The sequence below is a fragment of the Pelophylax lessonae genome, assembly GCF_965119305.1.
Source record: "Pelophylax lessonae genome assembly, chromosome: 7".
Classification (NCBI taxonomy): Eukaryota; Metazoa; Chordata; class Amphibia; order Anura; family Ranidae; genus Pelophylax; species Pelophylax lessonae.
The window spans coordinates 237,800,359-237,822,892 of record NC_138774.1 but is presented as its reverse complement, the minus strand read 5'-3'; the positions used below and the strand labels follow the sequence as shown (position 1 = coordinate 237,822,892).

Genomic DNA, 22,534 nt, shown 5'->3' with positions numbered 1-22,534 from the left:
GACCAGCAACGGAAGATGCACGCTCCCCGCTGACCACCAACGGAAGGTGCACGCTCCCCGCTGACCACCAACGGAAGGTGCACGCTCCCCGCTGACCACCAACGGAAGGTGCACGCTCCCCGCTGACCACCAACGGAAGGTGCACGCTCCCCGCTGACCAGCAACGGAAGGCGCACGCTCCCCACTGACCACCAACGGAAGGCGCACGCTCCCCACTAACCAACAACGGAAGGTGCACGCTGCCCACTGACCACCAACGGAAGGTGCACGCTCCCCGCTGACCACCAACGTAAGGTGCACGCTCCCCGCTGACCAGCAACGTAAGGTGCACGCTCCCCACTGACCACCAACGGAAGGCGCACGCTCCCCACTGACCACCAACGGAAGGTGCACGCTGCCCACTGACCACCAACGGAAGGTGCACGCTGCCCACTGACCACCAACGGAAGGTGCACGCTGCCCACTGACCAGCAACGGAAGGTGCACGCTGCCCACTGACCAGCAACGGAAGGTGCACGCTGCCCACTGACCAGCAACGGAAGGTGCACGCTGCCCACTGACCAGCAACGGAAGGTGCACGCTGCCCACTGACCAGCAACGGAAGGTGCATGCTCCCCACTGACCACCAACGGAAGGTGCATGCTCCCCACTGACCACCAACGGAAGGTGCATGCTCCCCACTGACCACCAACGGAAGGTGCATGCTCCCCACTGACCACCAACGGAAGGTGCACGCTCCCCACTGACCACCAACAGAAGGTGGACATTCCCACTGACCATTATTACAAGAAGAATCCTTCCCAATGACCAACTGTTTAATGGTGCCCTTCTCCAATGACACCAATCTAAGGTGTCTCTACAATGATCACTAATTTTTAGGGGGCCCTTCAATGACCAACCATGTAAGGGAATGCTGCAATTTTCACTTTTTTTTACTTTTTAGCCATTTTATTTCAGAATAATTTCAGTGTGTAGAGCAGCTCTGGGTGTCAAACAAGCCAAGTACAATCTTACCATATATTTATTCCTATATTGCAACTTAGTGTAATGTGAGCTCCTACAGGCATAGTGATTATTGGGAGAGGTTCCTCTATGGTGAAACGGATAAGAAAGTCTGCTTCACACAGATCTCCCTAAAGAACAGGGGCAGTCCCTGCTATACAAAGCTTTTCCTAGCAGTAAAATGTCTACAGGTGTGTCCCTGAAGATGACAATCTGCAAGGATCAGATAACAATTCTATGTCTCTCAGTTGAAGGGAGGGTGGTTGTGTTTGAGCTTGTAGGCTTGTCTGGAAGCAGCAGACCGGTTCAGTGATCACATACTGGGCAATGAGGAGAAAGTGTGCTATAGGAAATGAGGGGGATGGCCTCAGTAATGAGGGGTGTGGGAAATAGAGGAGAAAAGACAGAAGAGAAAGCAGGATTATGTGCAGAACGCAGTGGCTGAAAGAATTATTCATATCTCTTAATGTTTTTTCAGTGTTGAGCATCCTTCCCACCGGCGACCAAGGGAAGGAGCCACATGCAGCTTTGATTGGGTCTTCAGCGGCCGTGCAGGCTGGTTGCCCGGGTCTCCCGGTGGGATGGGAGACCCGGGCGAGCCCCGGAAGGTGGCGGGAGGGGCTCTCAGCCACACCAGATGTCATTACAAGACAGCCCTCCGTCAGCTATTGACACCGGTACCTGGGTAATGCCTCTAGCTGCAGGGATCACTCCGGTACAAGCACTTTCCGAAATATCGGTAATATCGGTCCCCTTGGTGGCCGATTCCGATATATCGGGGAAAGTGCAGATTGGTTATCAATATATCAGTCGATCATATATATATATATATATATATAAAAAATGCCTTAACCTTACTTTCTTAACACACATGTGCGGTGGTAAGGAGGGTGGGCTTTAATTAAGCTCACACCCTAGATTACCAAATGTATTGGGACACCTGTCTTTACACGCACATGAACTTCAATGGCATCCCAGTTTTAGTCCGTAGGGTTTAATATTGAGTTGGCCCACCCTTTGCAGCTATAACAGCTTCAACTCTCCTGGGAAGGCTGTCTACAAGGTCGAACAGTGTGTCTATGGGAATGTTTGACCATTCTTCTAAAAGCGCATTTGTGAGGTCAGGCATTGATGTGGCCGAGAAGGCCTGGCTCGCAGTCTCCACTCCACTCATCCCAAAGGTGTTCTATCAGGTTGAAGTCAGGACTCTGTGCAGGCCAGTCAAGTTCCTCCACCCCAAACTCGCTCATCCATGTCTTTATGGGCTTTGCTTTGTGCACTGGTTCAAATTATTGGTAAAGGGGGGATTATGGTGTGGGGTCGTTTTTCAGGGGTTGGGCTTGGCCCCTTAGTTCCAGTGAAGTTAATTCTTAAGAAGTCAGCATACCAAGACATTTTGTACAAATTTCATGCTCCCAACCGTGTGGGAACAGTTTGGGGTTGGTCCCTTATTGTTCCAACAGGACTGCACACCTGTGCACAAAGCAAGGTCCATAAAGACATGGATGAGCGAGTTTGGGGTGGAGGAACTTGACTGGCCTACACAGAGTCCTGACCTCAACCCAATAGAACACCTTTGGGATGATTTAGAGTGGAAGCTGCCAGCTAGGCCTTCTCTCCAACATTAGTGCCTGACCTAACAAATGCGCTTCTGGAAGAATGGTCAAACATTCCATAGACACTCCTAAACCAGTTCTGTCCCCTTTAACTGGGATGACTTGTATCTTCAAATAAAAAAATAATAAAAAACAACGAATGGCAATAATTCGGCAGATACCTGTTTAACGACAGTATGTCTTCCTCCTAGTGTTTCCATAGTAACATCAGTCATATTTCTGTCACTATGACAAAGAGGAATCCACGTGGGTTGTGATGGGCACAAGATAAAAATATCTCTGACCAACATTCCTAGGTAAATTCATGCTGGTATCTGATTCTTACCATTATTTTCATCTTACACTGTTATGCTGTACAGTCCTATTAGAAGGGCTCATCACTGTCCCATACAACGTGAAAACCTGCCATTTTGGTGCAGCGTACAGCCCGCCAGCAGCCTGTCAAAATCAATTAAATCTGCCCTACTCAAATTTAGGCCTCATTCACACAGGTGTATATGTGAGGGCCGTGATGGCCCCCGTAAGGTTGCACAGGGGTTCCGTTTATCCCCATGCAGGTGGTCCCATTCATGTCAATTGGACGCAGGGGCTGCACAGACACAGCTCCCAGTTTGACATCAGGCCCCAAACACACAATGTGTCTCATGTGATCCATCCAGCTGCTGTGCGTTTTATAAAAGTAATGCACTAATCAAATGAATGAGCAGAAATCAAATTGCTCTCGGATCGCATGTGAATTGCACACGAACGTACAGTACAGCACGCTCTATGTGATTGCATGAACGCTGGAATGTGGTGTACTAGTGTAGTCATTCATTAGAATGAATGACTACAATAGTACACGTTTATGCACATACATGCATAAAATCTGCAGATCTGTGTGGCCTTGGACGCAGCGGTATCCTACTTTTTTTGTGTGCGGCAGCGCACATTTTCACAGGTAGGTACAGCTGTGCGTATGGGCTCACTGATTACTATTGATGTACACAAAACTATACACTGTGTGCATTTATTTTTTACCTGTGGGAATGACCCCTTAGGACTAATTTACACTTGTTTCAGCTTCAACACACATTAAAGCGCCTACCGCTTAAAAGTGCTTTTTTGATGTGTTTTTGGTGCTTTCGATGACGCTTCAGTGGTGCTTCAATGACGCTTCAGTGGTGCTTCAATGACGCTTCAGTGGTGCTTCAATGACGCTTCAGTGGTGCTTCAATGACGCTTCAGTGGTGCTTCAATGACGCTTCAGTGGTGCTTCAATGACGCTTCAGTGGTGCTTCAATGACGCTTCAGTGGTGCTTCAATGACGCTTCAGTGGTGCTTCAATGACGCTTCAGTGGTGCTTCAATGACGCTTCAGTGGTGCTTCAATGACGCTTCCGTGGTGCTTCAATGACGCTTCCGTGGTGCTTCAATGACGCTTCCGTGGTGCTTCAATGACGCTTCCGTGGTGCTTCAATGACGCTTCCGTGGTGCTTCAATGACGCTTCCGTGGTGCTTCAATGACGCTTCCGTGGTGCTTCAATGACGCTTCCGTGGTGCTTCAATGACGCTTCTCCGTGGTGCTTCAATGACGCTTCTCCGTGGTGCTTCAATGACGCTTCTCCGTGGTGCTTCAATGACGCTTCTCCGTGGTGCTTCAATGACGCTTCTCCGTGGTGCTTCAATGACGCTTCTCCGTGGTGCTTCAATGACGCTTCTCCGTGGTGCTTCAATGACGCTTCCGTGGTGCTTCAATGACGCTTCCGTGGTGCTTCAATGACGCTTCCGTGGTGCTTCAATGACGCTTCCGTGGTGCTTCAATGACGCTTCCGTGGTGCTTCAATGACGCTTCCGTGGTGCTTCAATGACGCTTCCGTGGTGCTTCAATGACGCTTCCGTGGTGCTTCAATGACGCTTCCGTGGTGCTTAAGTGGTGCTTCTATGACACTTAAGTGGTGCTTCTATGACACTTAAGTGGTGCTTCTATGACACTTAAGTGGTGCTTCTATGACACTTAAGTGGTGCTTCTATGACGCTTCAGTGGTGCTTTCAGCTAACTTTGTCATAGACTTCTATGGAGGCTTTGAAGACGGTTTGAAGCGTCACTAAAGCAACATGGGGTATAATTTTTGAAGCAAAGCCAAAAGGAAAAGCAAGGTGTAAACAGGACTGTAAGCTAACCTTTACTTAGTGACGGGGGCTTTGACTTGTGTTCAGAGAGATTTAACAAAGCGTGTCTGAAGCCTTGTTTTGAAGCAAGTGAAAACTAGCCCTAAAGCCATATGCAGTCATTTTTTGTACAGGTGGCTGTGCGCTCTCGAGTGCCAAAATACCTCTCTATTTTGCATTATTCCACCCAACATGCTAATGTGCATTTTAATATTGATTGCTGGTATTTATACAGCGCCAACAATTTACTCACCGCTGTACATACTATACATTCATATCAGTCCCTTCGCTTACAATCTAATGTCCCCATCTCATATACTAGAGCCAATTTATACAGAAGATAATTACCCTACCAGCCTGTTTTTGCAGTGTGGGAGGAAACCCATGCAGGCATAGGGAGAGCATGCAAACTCCATGCAGATAGTGTCCTAGTTGGGATTCGAACGAAGGGCCCTGGTGTTGCAAGCCAGGAGTTCTAACCCTTAGGCCGGGCTCACATACAGTATGTGCGGCATTTTCCAGGCTGGGGTCCTGTGCGTTTCTGTTCACCGGTTTAGGTGCTATTCGGGTCCAAATTTTTGCCTGAATTAGCACCTGAACCGGACCCACAGGGCCCTTTTGGAATTCACACCGTGGCTGCCCTGGACATGTGTGAACCGGCTTCATTAAGAGCCAGTCACACTCGCATGTAACGCAAATTGGATGTGGTGAACACTGCATCCAATTTGCACATATGTGAACTCGGCCTTAGGGTTTGGATGTACTTTGGACTTTTTGGTTTATTGGGAAATATATATATTTTTTTTCCTCTTGGCCGCTACATTGCAGCTACACCCGTGTGTACACGTGTGCCACAAGACTCTTTCCTGGCATGACATGTAATAACGGGGTAACATTGCTGGGTATCCCAAATCTTCCCTCCAGTCTGTAGAAATGAGTCCCATCCCCCTCACCATCCATCCCCTGGAATTTCCGTCCTCTGCATCCTGCCCTAACCCGTGGAAATGTCTGGCTCTGTCTCCCCCTCCCTTCTCCTGAGATCTCTCAGTGACTACGTGGTGCTCCAATGCTTCTCTCTACCTCGCCCTCCTACAGCCAATCCATACTGGGGGATATTCTGCTCTAAGAGCCTCCTGTAACCAAAAGATTGCATTAAGTTCCTAAAACCGCCATCGGTGACAGAAAGAAACTTGTAACCCCCCCAAGTTCTGTCCGTTAACTTTTTAAAAGTTAAAGCCGAAGTTTAATCTGCTTGTATTTTGCCTTCCCTGGTTCCTCCCTCCCATTAACGTGCAAATACATTTTCTGTTTTCTTGACATCGCTTAGTTAAGACCCAGTGACAACATCACTAGGTCCATGTGCTTCTCTAGGCAATGGAGGCAGACCATGGCTGGTGGGAGGGGCCGGCATGGTGCTGTACATAGCTTCCTGAAAACATCACAGCCCCCTGCCTCAGTACTCCTCTCAAGAGCCCTCAGCTCTGATGCAAGCAGTTGGCTGGCTAACCAAAAGGTCTTGATGGATGAATATTAGACATGTGATGCTGAGCCTGAGGGGACTGAAAGAACAGAAATCTAGTGAATGAAAGGGGCAGGCCACGGGCAGTCAGGCGGGAGAGGAAAGGGGCAGGCCACGGGCAGTCAGGCGGGAGAGGAAAGGGGCAGTCAGGCGGGAGAGGAAAGGGGCAGTCAGGCGGGAGAGGAAAGGGGCAGTCAGGCGGGAGAGGAAAGGGGCAGTCAGGCGGGAGAGGAAAGGGGCAGGCCACGGGCAGTCAGGCGGGAGAGGAAAGGGGCAGTCAGGCAGGAGAGGAAAGGGGCATTCAGGCGGGAGAGGAAAGGGGCAGGCCACGGGCAGTCAGGCGGGAGAGGAAAGGGGCAGGCCACGGGCAGTCAGGCGGGAGAGGAAAGAGGCAGGCCACGGGCAGTCAGGCGGGAGAGGAAAGAGGCAGGCCACGGGCAGTCAGGCGGGAGAGGAAAGGGGCAGGCCACGGGCATTCAGGCGGGAGAGGAAAGGGGCAGTCAGGCGGGAGAGGAAAGGGGCAGGCCATGGGCAGTTAGGCGGGAGAGGAAAGGGGCAGTCAGGTGGGAGAGGAAAGGGGCAGGCCATGGGCAGTTAGGCGGGAGAGGAAAGGGGCAGTCAGGTGGGAGAGGAAAGGGGCAGGCCACGGGCAGTCAGGTGGGAGAGGAAAGAGGCAGGCCACGGGCAGTCAGGCGGGAGAGGAAAGGGGCAGGCCACGGGCAGTCAGGCGGGAGAGGAAAGGGGCAGGCCACGGGCAGTCAGGCGGGAGAGGAAAGAGGCAGGCCACGGGCAGTCAGGCGGGAGAGGAAAGAGGCAGGCCACGGGCAGTCAGGCGGGAGAGGAAAGGGGCAGGCCACGGGCATTCAGGCGGGAGAGGAAAGGGGCAGTCAGGCGGGAGAGGAAAGGGGCAGGCCATGGGCAGTTAGGCGGGAGAGGAAAGGGGCAGTCAGGTGGGAGAGGAAAGGGGCAGGCCATGGGCAGTTAGGCGGGAGAGGAAAGGGGCAGTCAGGTGGGAGAGGAAAGGGGCAGGCCACGGGCAGTCAGGTGGGAGAGGAAAGGGGCAGGCCAGGGGCAGTCAGGCGGGAAAGGAAAAGGGGCTAGAGGGTGCTGGTTGTCCTCCAGCCAGAAAATAAGGTGCAGCTTCTAATGCCCACTGTGTGAAATGTGCAGTGCGCGGTGAATTTAAAGTAAGGCAATTCAGTCCAGGTGAGGAGCCAATACAACTGTGCAAGACTGAAAGGAGTAGTGGAGTTCTGCTTTAGGTTTTCAGCTCAAGCATTCAGGGTATACCCCCTTCTTCTAAGGTCTAAGCAGTACACTACAATCAGCTACAATACTTTTTGGTATTTGGGTTTAGACATGCCTAAAGAACAAGTGGTGGTGGTAAATAAGAAGAATGCCCTCCTTACAGTGGTGTTCAGAATATTGTCCTTAGGGTAATGCCATTGGCTCTGTCAAGTGGTGTGGGACCTGGAACTATGCAGGCACCATTACATGGGAGGTCAGTAAGCCCACAGCTCAAGGAATCCCTAGTCACCTGTGAACTGGCTGGGTTAGATGCTTCCCTTCAGCCTGGGGAACCAGAGAAAAGGACTTTAACTAGTCATACCCCTCCTTCCACCAGCAGCCGGCGCTCTCCTCCTCCCTCCAACACTCTAGGTTGAGGGCGCACCCTTGGTGTCCCAACTTAATGTTGGTCCTGCATTGTACGTAATCACATCACACCTGTGCCTGCTGTGCTCCTGGGGACTGGTTGCATTGAAAAAAGGAGTCTAAAGATTAATTATTGCTACTGCAAGAGATCGATCGGAAAAGAATGATTTTCTATCAAACCTGTATGACCACCATTTGCATTTAATTACACTTCAAACTAAAGTTTACCTGTATCATCCTGCGGTAAAGTGCAAAGACGCAGCAGAGATCGGTTTTAGAAACCATTTTAGATCCACATTGCTGCTTCCAAATAAACATTGGTGGAAAATCTGCAATTCCCGACACCTTAACAGAAAACTGCATGGCAACAGACGCTCTATACAGATCTGTGCCTACTCACAATTCTTCCCGTAGATACACTTACATCAAATCCAGCACTGCAATATCATCTGGAGACTGGCTTACAAATAATTTTCCATATCTACTGAAGTGCCTTTTTTATTGAGGACACAATTCTGTTAAAAAGGTTAGATCAGCATTTCCCAACCAGGATACCATGGCACGCTGGGGTGCTGTCTGGGTATCCCATGGTGCCCCAAATACAGGACCCAGTTTGCCCCAACAGCATATGATTTTCCATGGTGCAGGCAGATCATCCAACACCAACATAACCAACAGCACTCTAGGGCAGGGACCCAAGGTCCTGCCGTTTGGGTTTCCCATAGTGCGGAGAACGGGACCCAGTTTGCCCCAACAGCATATGATTTGCCATGGTGCAGGCAGATCATCCAACACCAACATAACCAACAGCACTCTAGGGCCAGGACCCAAGGTCCTGCTGTTTGGATTCCCCATAGTGCGGAGAACGGGACCCAGTTTGCCTTGAGCAGCATCAAAAGTTGCCATGATGCAGGTGGACCACCTCACAGCAACATAACGACCAATGGCACTCTAAGGCCAGGACCCAAGGGGTCATTTCTTGCTTTAGTGATGGCAGCCAGCTCACCCGTGCCATGGCAACAGAAGACCAGGGCAGGTGGAATGCAGGGCCACCACCAGCATTCAGGAGAAGAAAAGTCCACCCCCTCCAGACCTCCTCCAACTCTCACCCTCTGCCAAGCTGCTGAAGCTAAGAGGTAGGGCTCTGATGTGATGAAGGCAGAGGTTCTCTGATGTGATGGGGGGGTGAATGTATAGGGGTGACTTGGATGTGAGGAGGCACTCATGTATAAGAGACCTGACATAATTGGCAGCATGTGAAGGGGAAATTTGATATGATGGGAGGGCCTCTGATATAAAAGGGGGCTCTGACGTAAAGGGGGACCTCTGATGTGAAGGGGACTTTGTCGTAAAGTGGGGGCTCTGATATGATAGAAGGACCTCTGATGTAAAAGTGGTTGTGTGCATTGTCCAGGCTCAGTTACCCACTGATAAGTAATATTTGCATTCTTTACATATTAGGCTGGAGTGCCTCCAGATTCTGCATACCTTTAAAGGGCGTCGCAACCAAAATAAGATTGCGAAACGCCACGTTAGTCCACCCAAAAGTAGCAGTTAAGTTATAGTATATAGTTATAGTGCTGTGCATATACAAATATGACCGATGTGTGAATGATGGTGGTGTTACATTGTAAAATATATTAATAGTCCATACAAAAATAATCCCGTGCTTTAAAATCAAAATACATTGAAAGTTACTATTCCAAGTGTTTGCCTTGGTGCACCAAATAGTAAATATTAAAATATGTGACACTACTTTATATCAAAATAATCAATTAAAAAAAAAAAAAAAAAATCTACAGTGCAGCAGTGAATAATATATATATATATATATATATATATATATATATATATATATATATATATATATATATATATACACACACACACACACAACGAAAAAAAGCAAATGCAACATCAATAATACAGTTCGTGCGATTTTTATAAATTGTTTGCTGCTCCGTGCTCTATGGGTGTGACATCAATAATAGAATTCATGCGATTTTGGTGCAATTTTTATAAAATGTTTGCTGCTCCCTGCTCTATGGGTGTGCCTCCAATTATTCCGCTGTTTCAAACTGTTGACCTATAGCATTTTAGTTATAGCCTGGTTGGATTTTGACTGCTTGATTTTAGTTCTAGACTGGTTGGATTTCATTATAGACTGATTGGCTTTGGTTAGTTGGTTTTAGCTATACACTGGTTGGACTTTGGTTGGTTGGTTTTAGTTATAGACGGATTGGATATTGGTTGGTTGGTTTTAGTTATAGACTGATTGGATATTGGTTGGTTGGTTGGTTTTAGTTATAGACTGATTGGATATTGGTTGGTTGGTTTTAGCTATACACTGGTTGGACTTTTGTTGGTTGGTTTTAGTTATAGACTGATTGGATATTAGTTGGTTGGTTTTAGTTATAGACGGATTGGATATTGGTTGGTTGGTTTTAGTTATAGACTGCTTGGATATTGGTTGGTTGGTTTTAGTTATTGACTGATTGGATATTGGTTGGTTGGTTTTAGTTATAGACTGATTGGATATTGGTTGGTTGGTTTTAGTTATAGACTGATTGGTTTTGGTTAGTTTGTTTTAACTATACACTGGTTGGACTTTGGTTGGTTTTAGTTATAGATTGCTTGGATATTGGTTGGTTGGTTTTAGTTCTAGCCGGTTTAGATTTTGACTGCTTGGTTTTAGCCATAGACTGGTTGACCAAGTCAGCCTCCGGCTTCTTGTATGACTTTGGTACTCCTACACCGAGATCTCTGTGACAATTCCCAGCTCTGTTCTGTTCCACGTGGGTGCTCTGGGAGTTCCCATCCACCTTTGGGTGTTCCTGCACCTCCTCTGGCAATCTACATAATACAATATCTTACAATCTAGTTTTATCTTTGGTGTATATCTTAGGTCAAATATCATTTTAGGTTTTGTTTTGTTACATTTGTTATTCTAATATTTTGATTCTTGTTTGTAGCCCTGAAAAAGGGGGGCGTTCTGTCCTGAAACGTGTTGCTTGTCTGTTCTTTGTAGTAACTGGTGGAACTTTTAAAAAACTTTGGAGTCCTAAGAGGGTCACTCTTATTGGTTTGATTACACATGGATTTCGCAGTCTGAGTCCAGCTTGTTTTCTCCACCATTTTGGGTTAAAGCTGCCAAACCCGTCTGCCAATCAAGCTTAAGAAATTACTTTTCCTATAGGTTCCCAGCCACGTTTGGGTGTCCCTGCACCTTCAAATAACAAGTAACTAGAAAAGGTTTGCCTATTTGAGCACAGAAGGGTCTGAGACTATATATGCAATCTACTGTTTTGGGTAAGGAAGGGGTCCCAACAGAGTGACAGGCTATACTGTACCGAGAGGCATGGAATTACTGTACTGAGAGGCATGGAATATATAATGTACAGCAGAGTATAAAGAGTCATGTGGAAATATAATCTACATTGTAATTCGTTATTAATTACTATGTAACATTAGCTTGCACTATGGAATGTAAATTACAATGTGAAGAGTAGAGTATTGCAGTATAGTGTACAGCAAGTGTAGTATAATAGGAGTGTATCATGTAAACCATAGTATACAGGGTGGTGAACAAAATATACAACACAGTGTACACAGCGTACAGAGTGGAGCAGTAAGGAGTATATACCATACAGTATAGTATACAATGTGGGAGTACATAATGTATAGAACATGTACAGTGTGGAGACATACTGAACATACCTATTGTACAGTGCAGTGTGGAGCTGTATAGAGCCCTGATGGCGAACCTTGACACCCCAGATGTTTTGGAACTACATATCCCATGATGCTCATGCATTCTGCAGTGTAGTTGAGCATCATGGGAAATGTAGTTCCAAAACATCTGGGGTGCCAAGGTTCGCCATCATTGGTATAGAGCAGGGGTCTTCAAACTATGGCCCTCCAGTTGTTCAGGAACTACACTTCCCATCATGCCTAGTCATGTCTGTGAGTATCAGAGTTTTGCAATGCCTCATGGGATGTGTAGTTCCGCAACAGCTGTAGGGCTGTAGTTTGAGGATCCCTGGTAAAGAGTATATGTAATGTCACAGTGTACAGTATGGAGCTGCATAGAGTATGTATAATGTACAGCACAATGTATAGTGTGGAGCTCCTTAGAGTATATGTAATGTATAGCAAAGTATACAGTGTGGAACTGCAAGATGTATATGTAATACTGTATATGGCACAGTGTACAGTGTGGAGCTGTATAGAATATTTATACTGTAAAGAATGGCGCTTGGAGCATATATACAGCGCAGTGCAGAGTATAGTGTAAAATAATGTATAGTGTCGTTTACAGAGTTGAGTGGCATGGAGTATATCATGTACATCAGTGCCGAGCTGAGTATATTATATATATATATATATATATATATATAGTACTGCACAGTGTGGAGTATAGTGTGAAATATATAATGCAGAATAGTGTACAGAGTTGTGCAGGGTAGGGTATATAATGTACAGCACAGCACACAGAGTTAAACAGCGTGGAGCATATAATGTACAGCACAGTATACAGAGTTGACTGCTGTGTAGTATATAATATACACCCACATTTTACAGTATGGAGCATTATACAGTAAGAAGCGTACATCACAGTGTCCAGAGTGGAGCCACGTGCAGAACACGTATGATATAGAGCAGTGGTCCTCAACCCTGGCCTACAGGGCCCACTAACAGGCCAGATTTTAGGTATTACCTTGGGGAGATGTAGACTAGAATACTGCAATCACTGAGCAGCAAATGATATCACCTGGGATGTATTTCAGTTATCTTGAAAATCTGGCCTGTTAGTGGGCCCTGTAGGCCAGGGTTGAGGACCACCGATATAGAGTATAGATTGCAGCAGTATATAAGTAACATCATAAGATAGTGTGGCCTACATAATATACAGCATGGAGAATATATTGTATACCACAAACACGAACGTGGTGCCCTCTAGCTGATTTTAGCTGTGGAGGGTTATAAAGAATGCAGATTGCGGGAAATGTAAAGGAAATTGCTGACTTTAGTACAGTAGCAGTGATTGCTGGATATTATTAATCACATGGACTATACAAGCCTAGAAATGATCACCTATGAGTGGACATCTCATTACAAAGTCACACAAAGGATACAGTATTAGATAAATAAGCAGGTCCTAATTCCTGTCCAAATTCCTTTCCAGCTTTGAAAACGTCCACAGAAAAGCTTCAGGACAAGTCATGTTCCCTCATAACCAGCCAACCTAGTCATTATTCCACTCCGTAAGGCATCATTTCGCTGGGTAAAAAATAACAGGCGAAGACCAAACCCATAGTTACATGACCCTCTATGACCTCATTGAAGCTCAATCACCTTCTTGCTCTAGAACTTTTGTCACCTTCAATGTCCCCATGGAGAAGATCCTTATTGTTCTTTACTGCAAAGACTCTCTTTACTCATACACAGCTCAATAATATTGAGGCAACCAAAATATAGGGGAAACAAATGAAAAGTCTTGTGTTATGACCTTCTTGTATTATTTTTTTTTTAAACGTGACAAAATCAGAGTCATCCCTCTGAAACTGGTGACCGGTAACCATCAGACATATCTAACAAGACGCAGAGCAAGACACCAACGTCTAGAACGTCACCAACATCTTCTATTGCTCTTAGCCTCCTCCACATCTCCAAATGCCTGCTAGAGGGTGGCTACATTCATGGGAGAGTAGGCAGTGTATACTCCTTCCTTAATATAATATCATACTTTAACAATAAATATTAAATAAAAATGCAGACACCAAAATTGTGGAAAAATCTGGCCGCGGCCGTTTATTACTGGTTTAAAACATATTAAATACTCAATAAATATCATCTTAAAACCAGCCTAGCCACAACGGCTCAGGCTTCATCAATAAATAAAATTCAATAAAGTTTATTAAAACATCCAGTAATAAAACACTTGTCCCCCTTTGTAAAACAAAGGTGACCCACCACGTAATAAAAGCCGCGACAACAGGGGAGGGGGGGGGGGTTTGGGGAACCTCTTCTGCTGCTGCTCCTGAGGTGAATGAGCCCCTCACAGCTGAGTTCACCTATTTATACCCTAACTTCCCGCCTAGATTCTCCTCAGAGAGCTCCCCGCGCCACTGCAGGTGCATCCCAGTCACCTGCAGCTACACGGGACTCTTTACCTCAGGTACCCCATCCCGCCTTTTTTCCCTGAGGAAAAAAACCCGGGAAGACCTAATGACCTGAAACTGACCTCTCTTAGCTCTAGCTTTCCCTGCCACTTCTCCCATGTGGAAAATGGGGCATATAACATGCCTACCCTTTTCCTTTCATTCTCCATGGTCCCACCGTATGTAAGAATGTAGCCACCCTCTCTTGCTCGCTCCCGAGATGGACTATGGGATTTGTAGTGTGCATAAAGCAGTGCACATGACCACAAATAACATGCACAACTCTATGTTTGGGAGCTTACAGAAGACATTACAGAGAGGCAGGTTGTATATTGGCACCATGTTACACCTTAATATGGGTATAACATGGTAAGTGGAGTTAGCCTTTCATTTTTTACGGTCCAAGATCCCAAAGTAAACCCTCGCATTGCAAGACAGATATCCCATTCACATAATTGGGAGGTATGTGCGCAGGCAGCCCGGATTTTTACTGGTCTGAGATGTAAACACAGGGGGTTGCCACAGTCAAGGGCGGCATGTCATCACATGGAAATGGGAGGGGGTCTGCTTGGGGTAGTAGGTCATGAAGCTATGTAGGGGGGGTTTAGACCCCCATTCACACTTATGTGACTTTGGACATCCATGTTTTCCAATGATAACCATTCATATATATTCGACTTATAAGTCTTAGTGACTTCAAAGTAGCTCATGCACTACTTTGGTCCGACTTTCATGTAACTTGAGGGGCACAGACTTCAATGTTTATCCTCAAGTTGCATGAAAGTCGTACCTGAATGTTTTACATGCAACAGTGGGTCCAACTTTGCAGGACATCCAAGTCGCGTCCTTCTAAAGTTGAGTCAACGTTGCGCTCCAAAGTCGTGCAACTCGTACAAGTGTGAATGGAGACTTAAGGAATTAGTGTAGATGTCCTTTAACCACTTGTCTACCAGAGCTATTTTATACATGTTAAATTAACCTCTTAGGCCTGAATAGGACTTAAAACCCCTCAACAATAAATATTTTTGGAAGTAGATCCCAGAGAATAAAATGGTGGTAGCTGTATTTAATTTTTTTTTTAATAGATTTTATTGAGGTTAAGAGCCGGTTCACACTACTCCGACTTGGTACGCGACTTGTGTGCCCTCAAGTCGCCCCAAGTCTCTTGTCATTACAAATTCAATGTAAATGAATGAGAGCCACCTTAATATGCATTACTGAAGTCGCTATAAAATGGACAGTACAAACAGAATAACAACACAGCATAGAAGCTGTATTTTTTAAGACACGTGATAATAGCCCACGTTTATCATTTTTTCAGTAAAAAAAATACACTAACGTTATTTTTATTGCACACAAAACACAACGTATTACCCAATTGTTTGGTAAAATGTAAAAGATTGGGTTACATCAAGTAAATAGATACCAAGCATGCCAAGACTTAAAACTGTGTGCACTCATAAAATGGCAGCAAACGTCAGTACCCCAAATTGTCCATAGGGGACTCTTTAAAAGCCCTAGCAGGTTATCAGTTTAGTGTCAACCATAAATGATGGCCTTGGGGGGGTGGGGTGGGGGGTAAAAGTGGTTGCAGGGCTTTACAGCTGCCCAGATCACCTCCAGTAGGAAGCAAACAGTCGTCTTGACCGTAGTAAACACATGGTGTTTAACCCTTTTATGGCAGCGTTATGCATATATGTGGCAAAAGGAAGGGGCCTTAATGTCCAGATGCCATATATATATATATATATATATATATATATATATATACACACACACACATATACATACATTGCTGTCTTGTTCTGGGGCGCATTCCATTGCCACCCACAGAACCGTGACCAAGCTGTCAACATGGTCAACTACTGACACCATGGTCAACTACTAAGATAGGTGTGGCTTCCAATGAAGTCAGCGCTGTGCTTGCAGTTTGGCAAGATCGTAAACCCCATCGACTTGCTCCAGCCAGAGTAAATGAGTTAAAAGTCCTTGCTACCGGCCAATGTTTATAAATGGCGCTGGTAGACAAGTGGCTGATGTACTCCTACCCAAAAGCATTTTATATGCAACCGTTACCTACCTGATAGATAAGTATATCATATACTAGACAAATAGAAAAGGATAAGCGAACACGTAATATATATACAATATCCTTGTCCTGAGTGCACCAACCCTATTACTTGCTCCCCTCTCTTCTTTGCAAAACCCTTCCAGTTTAAAAATATTCCAAGGTCAGCCTGCACACATTCGACATCTGCCAACCAATTCCCCAAAACTGATAATTAAACACAACCAATAACTAGTACATGCATAATAAAATCTGCAATGACATGCCAAGTCCATGTACAGGGTGCATTTACCTTTCACATATAAAATCAACAAAACATGTAATTTCACCAGGCGCGCCCAAAACTTTTTCCTACGACTATCTGAATGCCTTGAGTAAGACAAGGCTGCGGCGCCCTGAATGGAGAAAATCGTCCTTGTGCAAGTAGGCACCTGTTATGCATCACAAGGCTGCCAAGCGCTGCGTGAAATCAGCCAGCACCCACTCCTTCCCTCTGGAAGTTCAACGCACCATCACCCACACAAACCGACATATGTTGCTTAATGGAAGAAACCGCACAAACAGGGAAAAACGCTCTGCAGAAATCATCTAACAGATACTCTGCCGAATAATGCCAAACAATGCTCTAGAGTCCTGAGATCTTACCTGCGATGTTCTGGCGTCGGCTTTCATCCAGGTGACTCGATAGAACGTCCCCCATGGCCGTGCAGAGAGCGCAGCAGGTCCTACCAAGGGAAAGAAAAGGCTGAGATTTAGAGGCAGCACCGGGACGGAGATCACAGGGTGTGAGAAGAGGAGGAGGGATCAGTCAGGGATTGCAGTGAGAAGGGGTGTGAAGCGGAGAGAAGAGCGAGTTGTCATGGTACTGAAGACAAAAAGATGGCATGTGAGCAGAACGAGAGGAATTCGGAAGAAGAAAGAGTCAGGAAGTCCCTGATAGGAAAAACAGCTGGCAGGAGGACATGCCAACAGGAAATAGTACAGAGTACGGACAACTTACAGCAACACGGGTAGACTTTATCATCAGAAACAAGGCATTAACCAGCAAAAGAAACCACAAATATGCACCAGCATTGGCTTCGAACAAAGGGATGAATAGGAAATAGAAGGAGTCTGGCTGCACGTTTCAAGTGGATTGAAGAGCCCTCTAGTATGTTTTCTTCTATTAAGCTGCCCAGAGATGGAACAAAGTTCAGCAGGGCCTGGCCAAATTTAAAACCATCTATGGCCATTCCCATTTAACAGAAGTCGACCCAACGTTTGTCAAAAGGGGATGTTGGAAGAAGCTGTACACAAGCTGCGGCCAATTTTTTGCTGCTGGTCAAGTTGGCAGGTGCCACTGCCTGTCAAACACACCCATTTAAGTCAATAGGGTGAATCTAACACTTGGCCCGCAATTGTGGCATGTTATTTCCAATAAAAAGATATTCAGGAGGCAATAGGATTGTCTCCCGAACGCCTAAAACCCACCTGGAGAAGCAGTGTTATCATCCAGGGACAGGACCACAGAATACCTCTTCTCCATAGCATAGCAGAGAGGTATTCTATAGTCCACAGAGACCTGGGAACAAGTAAATGATGAAGTCTCTAAAAGTCGGCTTAAATTTTGGCCCATTCCTGCTGAATTGTCCTAAAACTCAAGCTGTGGGTAGCCATGTTGGCACCACCTGCATCAACAAACTTCAATCTAAGACTACAGAACACCTCCCCTTTTCCACAGCATAAAGCTGAGGTGTTTTGTAGTCTACAAAGAGACCTTGGAACAGATGAAGACCCCCATCATTGGCTTAGATTTTGGCCCATTCCTGCAGAATTGACACAAGATTCAAGCTGTGGGTGGCCCTGTTGCCACCTAGATCAACAAACTTCAATACAAGGACTACAGAACACTTTCTCTCTCCATAGTATAGTGGAGAGGTGTTCTGTAGTCCACACAGACCCAGGAGCAAAAAACTTCTAAGGACCCCCATAAACGGCTTGAATTTTGGCTCATTCCTGCTGAATTGGCACAAAATTCAAGCTATGAATGGCCCCGTTGGCATCACCTGGGTTAAATTGCAATCCAAGAGGCAAAATTTTCTGCTAGACTGCAGCCGATAGGTAAATCAACTTTTATCAAGCTTGGTGGAAAATTATTGGCTGAGCAGATGCAGTCACTGTTCAACAGAACCCATGCATTCAGGCAGCCCCCTGAATAAATGCATTGGCAGCATGTTTGATTTTTACCCATGCTCTGGTTACCCATGCTCTGGTGGTTGCCCATGCTCTGGTGGTTGCCCATGCTCTGGTGGTTGCCCATGCTCTGGTGGTTGCCCATGCTCTGGTGGTTGCCCATGCTCTGGTTGTCCATCAGACACTGCTGGCCTTTTATCACAGACACCATGCAATTCTTGGTGTCTCTCAGCCATCCTTGTGCTATCTACGTCTTTAAAAGCATCAAGGCACAGAGGAAAGATTTCTCAGTCAGACTTTACAAGTACAAGACGTAGATGACACCAGGGGGGCTGAGCGACACCAGGAGTTGAATGTTGTCAAGGCCAGCAGTTTCCTATGCTGATCGCTGGAAATCTGGAGGGGAGATAAATGTCAAAACTACATATATTATATGGCTGCTTAATGTTTCTAAACTAATTCTAGGATGACCGCCTTCATTAAACTTTTTTGCAATTATCTTAACAGGCACCACTGAAACCATTTCTATCTCCAGCAGTGCTATACTCCCATTGGTGTGAACCAACCTAAAGTGTAGAGATGACTAAAATTTGTCAAATTGAAAAACAAATTGTTGGGCCAGGCTGGAAACAAAGTCAATTCCCTAATTGTTCTCCATTGTTTTCACAGAGATAAGGTCGGCGCCATGGTTTACAGCATATGCAACAACTGTGCAAACGTTGTGTACACAACAAAAACCAAAACTCTTTTCAATCGTAAATTGTTAGCCAATGGCCTGCAGTTATCTTCTTCCGCAACCTCAAACTCTCTGGCTGTTGATAAACTACAAGTTCCAGCATGCCCCACTATTAACATCACTTTCCCATAATAACCTAAAAGGCTGCAAAGTCTAAAGTATAGAAAAAAAGACTTTGAGGGCACACACCTAATCCATTCCCTGGTACCAAAAATAAACCTCCTACGGCAATTTGAAGGAACCTCAAGCACCCAAAAATAGTAGTACATCCGCACACAGGTCTTCGGCATGAAGCCCCGTACACACGAGTAGAAATTCGGCCGGGAAATTTTGTCTGACGACCGATCTGCCGATTTTCGGCTTGTTAGTATGATGCTTCCGACAACCGACTCCGACTTTTCGGCCGGAAAAATCCTGGTGTGCAGGCTATAAAATTTTTGTCGACCGTCAAAACATGTCCGATTTTCGTCTCATTAGTACAGATTTCGATGGGGAAAAATCTTATGAGCAAGACTAGGCATGCTCAGAGATGAAAGAACACAAAGAAAGCAATCCAACACATGATATCACTTCTGAAGTAGAATTCTGTCGTGCGGGAAAATTTGCGTGCAGTGTAGAGCACATTCCAACCAACATACACCACTCTGGACAAAAGACGGACGACCGGTCGCCGGAAACTCGTTGCGTGTGTACGAGGCTTAAGAATAGTGGTACAAAACAGCGAAGTCCCAACATGTCACATGGCAAGATTTGAGACTATATCTGGCCCTTAGTCAAGCTAGAAACCAACACCCAAGTATGACGAAAGACTAGATATGGTCCACAAGAAGTGTAAACCTATGGGCAAAAACCTGAGTATGGATGTAGTAAACACTCAAAGATATCAATACAATAGGAAAGATCGGCTGAAAGATATGTGCATGTAAGATGAGCACCATGTGAGAGGATTACTTTCTGGACTGGCAAGGAGCCAATAAGCCATGGTAGCAATGTCTTTAAAATGATTTCCATGGGCTTGATGACCTTTTTAGGCTCATCTAAGAATCTTAGAACACCAGGAAGCTGCATATCCTTACAACATGGACTATAAATAGTTTTTCACATCTTAAAGTTTACCTATGCATAGAAACAACACATAAAACTAACCTTAGACATTGTTAGTAGGCACCATCAAGCCCTTCTGAAGCACTATGACCAACTTCAAAGCAACTGAAAGCCAGCAGCAGTGCCAGACCAAAATCGTAAGAGTTCAAATAGATTTCATGGTTCACAATGACACATCCAACGTGTTTCAGGAGCTTAAAACTTCTCCCTTTATCAGGAATTCGGGTCTAGTGAGAACTTTAGCTGGATTCAAGGAAAGACTTGGCTACATTCGTGTATAAAGCTAAAGCCTCCACCAGTAGCAACAGTTACCAGTGATCAGTTGTGCCAGCGTTACTGATGGCACTAACCAAACCAGCCATGCACCTTGGCACAACTGCAAAAACATCAGCTGAGACTTGGCTCTGAGGAAGAGGAAGACCCCCCTCGAAAAACGTCAGCCATTCTGAGCCTCTTCCCGTGGTTGGAATTTGCACTGTGGACCAGTTTATGCAAGACAATATGGATATTAATGAACTTACGGTTGTATGCAGTTTGTGAGTGTACATCTATTTTATTACTTTAATAAAAGGATCTATAAAGGTAGCGCACCCTCAGTTCTTGTTTTTCCACTCTTCAGGGAGCTCCAAAGTCTTGCCAAAATGAGCTGTTGAAGATCCAAAACCTGGAACTAGTGATGCACCGAAATTTTGGCCGACGAAAATAGGGTTGTCGGCATTGTGCAAAAAGAAGAAAATAACGGCTAACAAAAACGCCCACGATTTTTCCGCAATTTTACCGTGCTTATGGTGTGTTTTTCATAGGTCATGTGACTCAAAAAATGTATCAAAAAAGCAACACGGTGAATTTTTGATGCATTTTCGGTGCGTTTTTTTAACTGACCAAACTATGAACCAAAAAATGCAGCAAGCATGATTTTTAAAACCGCTTGAAAAGCTGCCGATAATGGCGGACAATACATTTATATTAATTAAAATTCAAGATATTAATTAAAAAGTCGAATATAAAACATTTATAAAAATATATATATCGTCAATTTCGGTTTCGGCACTAGAATTTCAATTTTAGGCCACCACCTCCGGAACATTTACCTTGAGTGCAGAAGGTTGTTCTTTTTGGTTTACATTGATCATTGATTACTGTTGTCCCTACTAATAACTAGTGAAAATTTTACCTACACAGAGCACTAAAGTTCTCACTGGATCCTAAGCACTATTGAAAGTTTTTGGCCTTCAAAACGTGTTGGCTGTAATATTGTGAACCACTCAGGCAGTTTGACCTCCTTTCCAATTTTGGTCTGGCACATCTTCTATTAGTTTCACGTTGACTGCCTTTTTGGGTACCTATTGGAGAGTAGCCGGTATATACAGTATGTGAGCTGCCCAACCGGAGCCAGTGAGCTCTCCTAACGATCAATTACCATTCACTGATCTGTAAGTATTGAAGTACCTGCACCTCTTGGATGCATCCGTCCAGTAACTTCAAAGTTTGACCGAGGAAGTCCAATCAGATCCATACGAGTTTCGACTTTTTATTAGTTGAGCACGAGTGCAACCTCGTCTCATTCTGCATTGCTGTGTTGGTGCCTCTCAATCAGTTAAGAGACAACCCCACTGCAATGGTGGATATGGTGTCCAGTGCTAATCTGGAAGCTCCTTAGAAAGAATTGGGCACTCTTGCCAAAAATAAGCTGCAGGGGTACACCCACCTCATATGGTGCTAATAATGTATAAGGTTAGTGCTATGGTCTGTAACTAAACACAGGAACCCAATTACATGTTCTAGGTCACAATTAACATAAAGTGAACCTGTAGCGAGAAAAAATAAAACCTCAAGCCCGGGACCCCGGAATGGAGGGGATCTTCCCTCTGCAAAACATGGTTGCCTGCTCTGGCCCAATGGTTAGCCATCAAGTGCTACATAAACAGTATGGCTCCCGGGTGTGTGGCCCAGAGTCAGCATCAATGTAAGCTGATCCCGGCTTGAAAGAGAAGAACCCAACTAGTGAAGACCACAGACCCAGAGAACAGTTCTGGTCTGCAGACACCTCCAGGACTTTCACATCAATTCTGTCATTTTCCTTGCCACTGGTTCACGTTATAAAAGCTTAGCCCATCACTGAAGGGTTAGGAATTTAGATATGCAGAAGGCGCATTTATTTGGTAACCACGATTGGCTCTAAATACCAGAGACATTTGTGGACAGAAACCATCAAAACCTGGGGCAGTCCCAGAGAAAGGGGAGAAGTATGAACAGAAGATGTATAATGTAGAGGGTTAAAGTCAGCAAGCAGGACTTGGACTGAGTAATAGATTTGGGGGAGGAGAGACTGGTCTGGCTGCTTCCCAGAGAG

General features: G+C 45.4%; 1 protein-coding gene across 1 annotated transcript in view; it reads right to left on the bottom strand.

Annotated features, from left to right (window-relative positions):
• LOC309560309 (protein Niban 2-like) overlaps positions 1-22,534 on the bottom strand; it is a 156,661-nt gene that overhangs the window by 124,799 nt on the left and 9,328 nt on the right. Inside the window, exon 2 of the mRNA XM_082263925.1 lies at positions 16,815-16,894. Coding sequence (XP_082120051.1) covers positions 16,815-16,869 — 55 coding nt within the window. The 5' untranslated portion in view covers positions 16,870-16,894. The remainder of the gene's footprint in view (positions 1-16,814; positions 16,895-22,534) is intronic.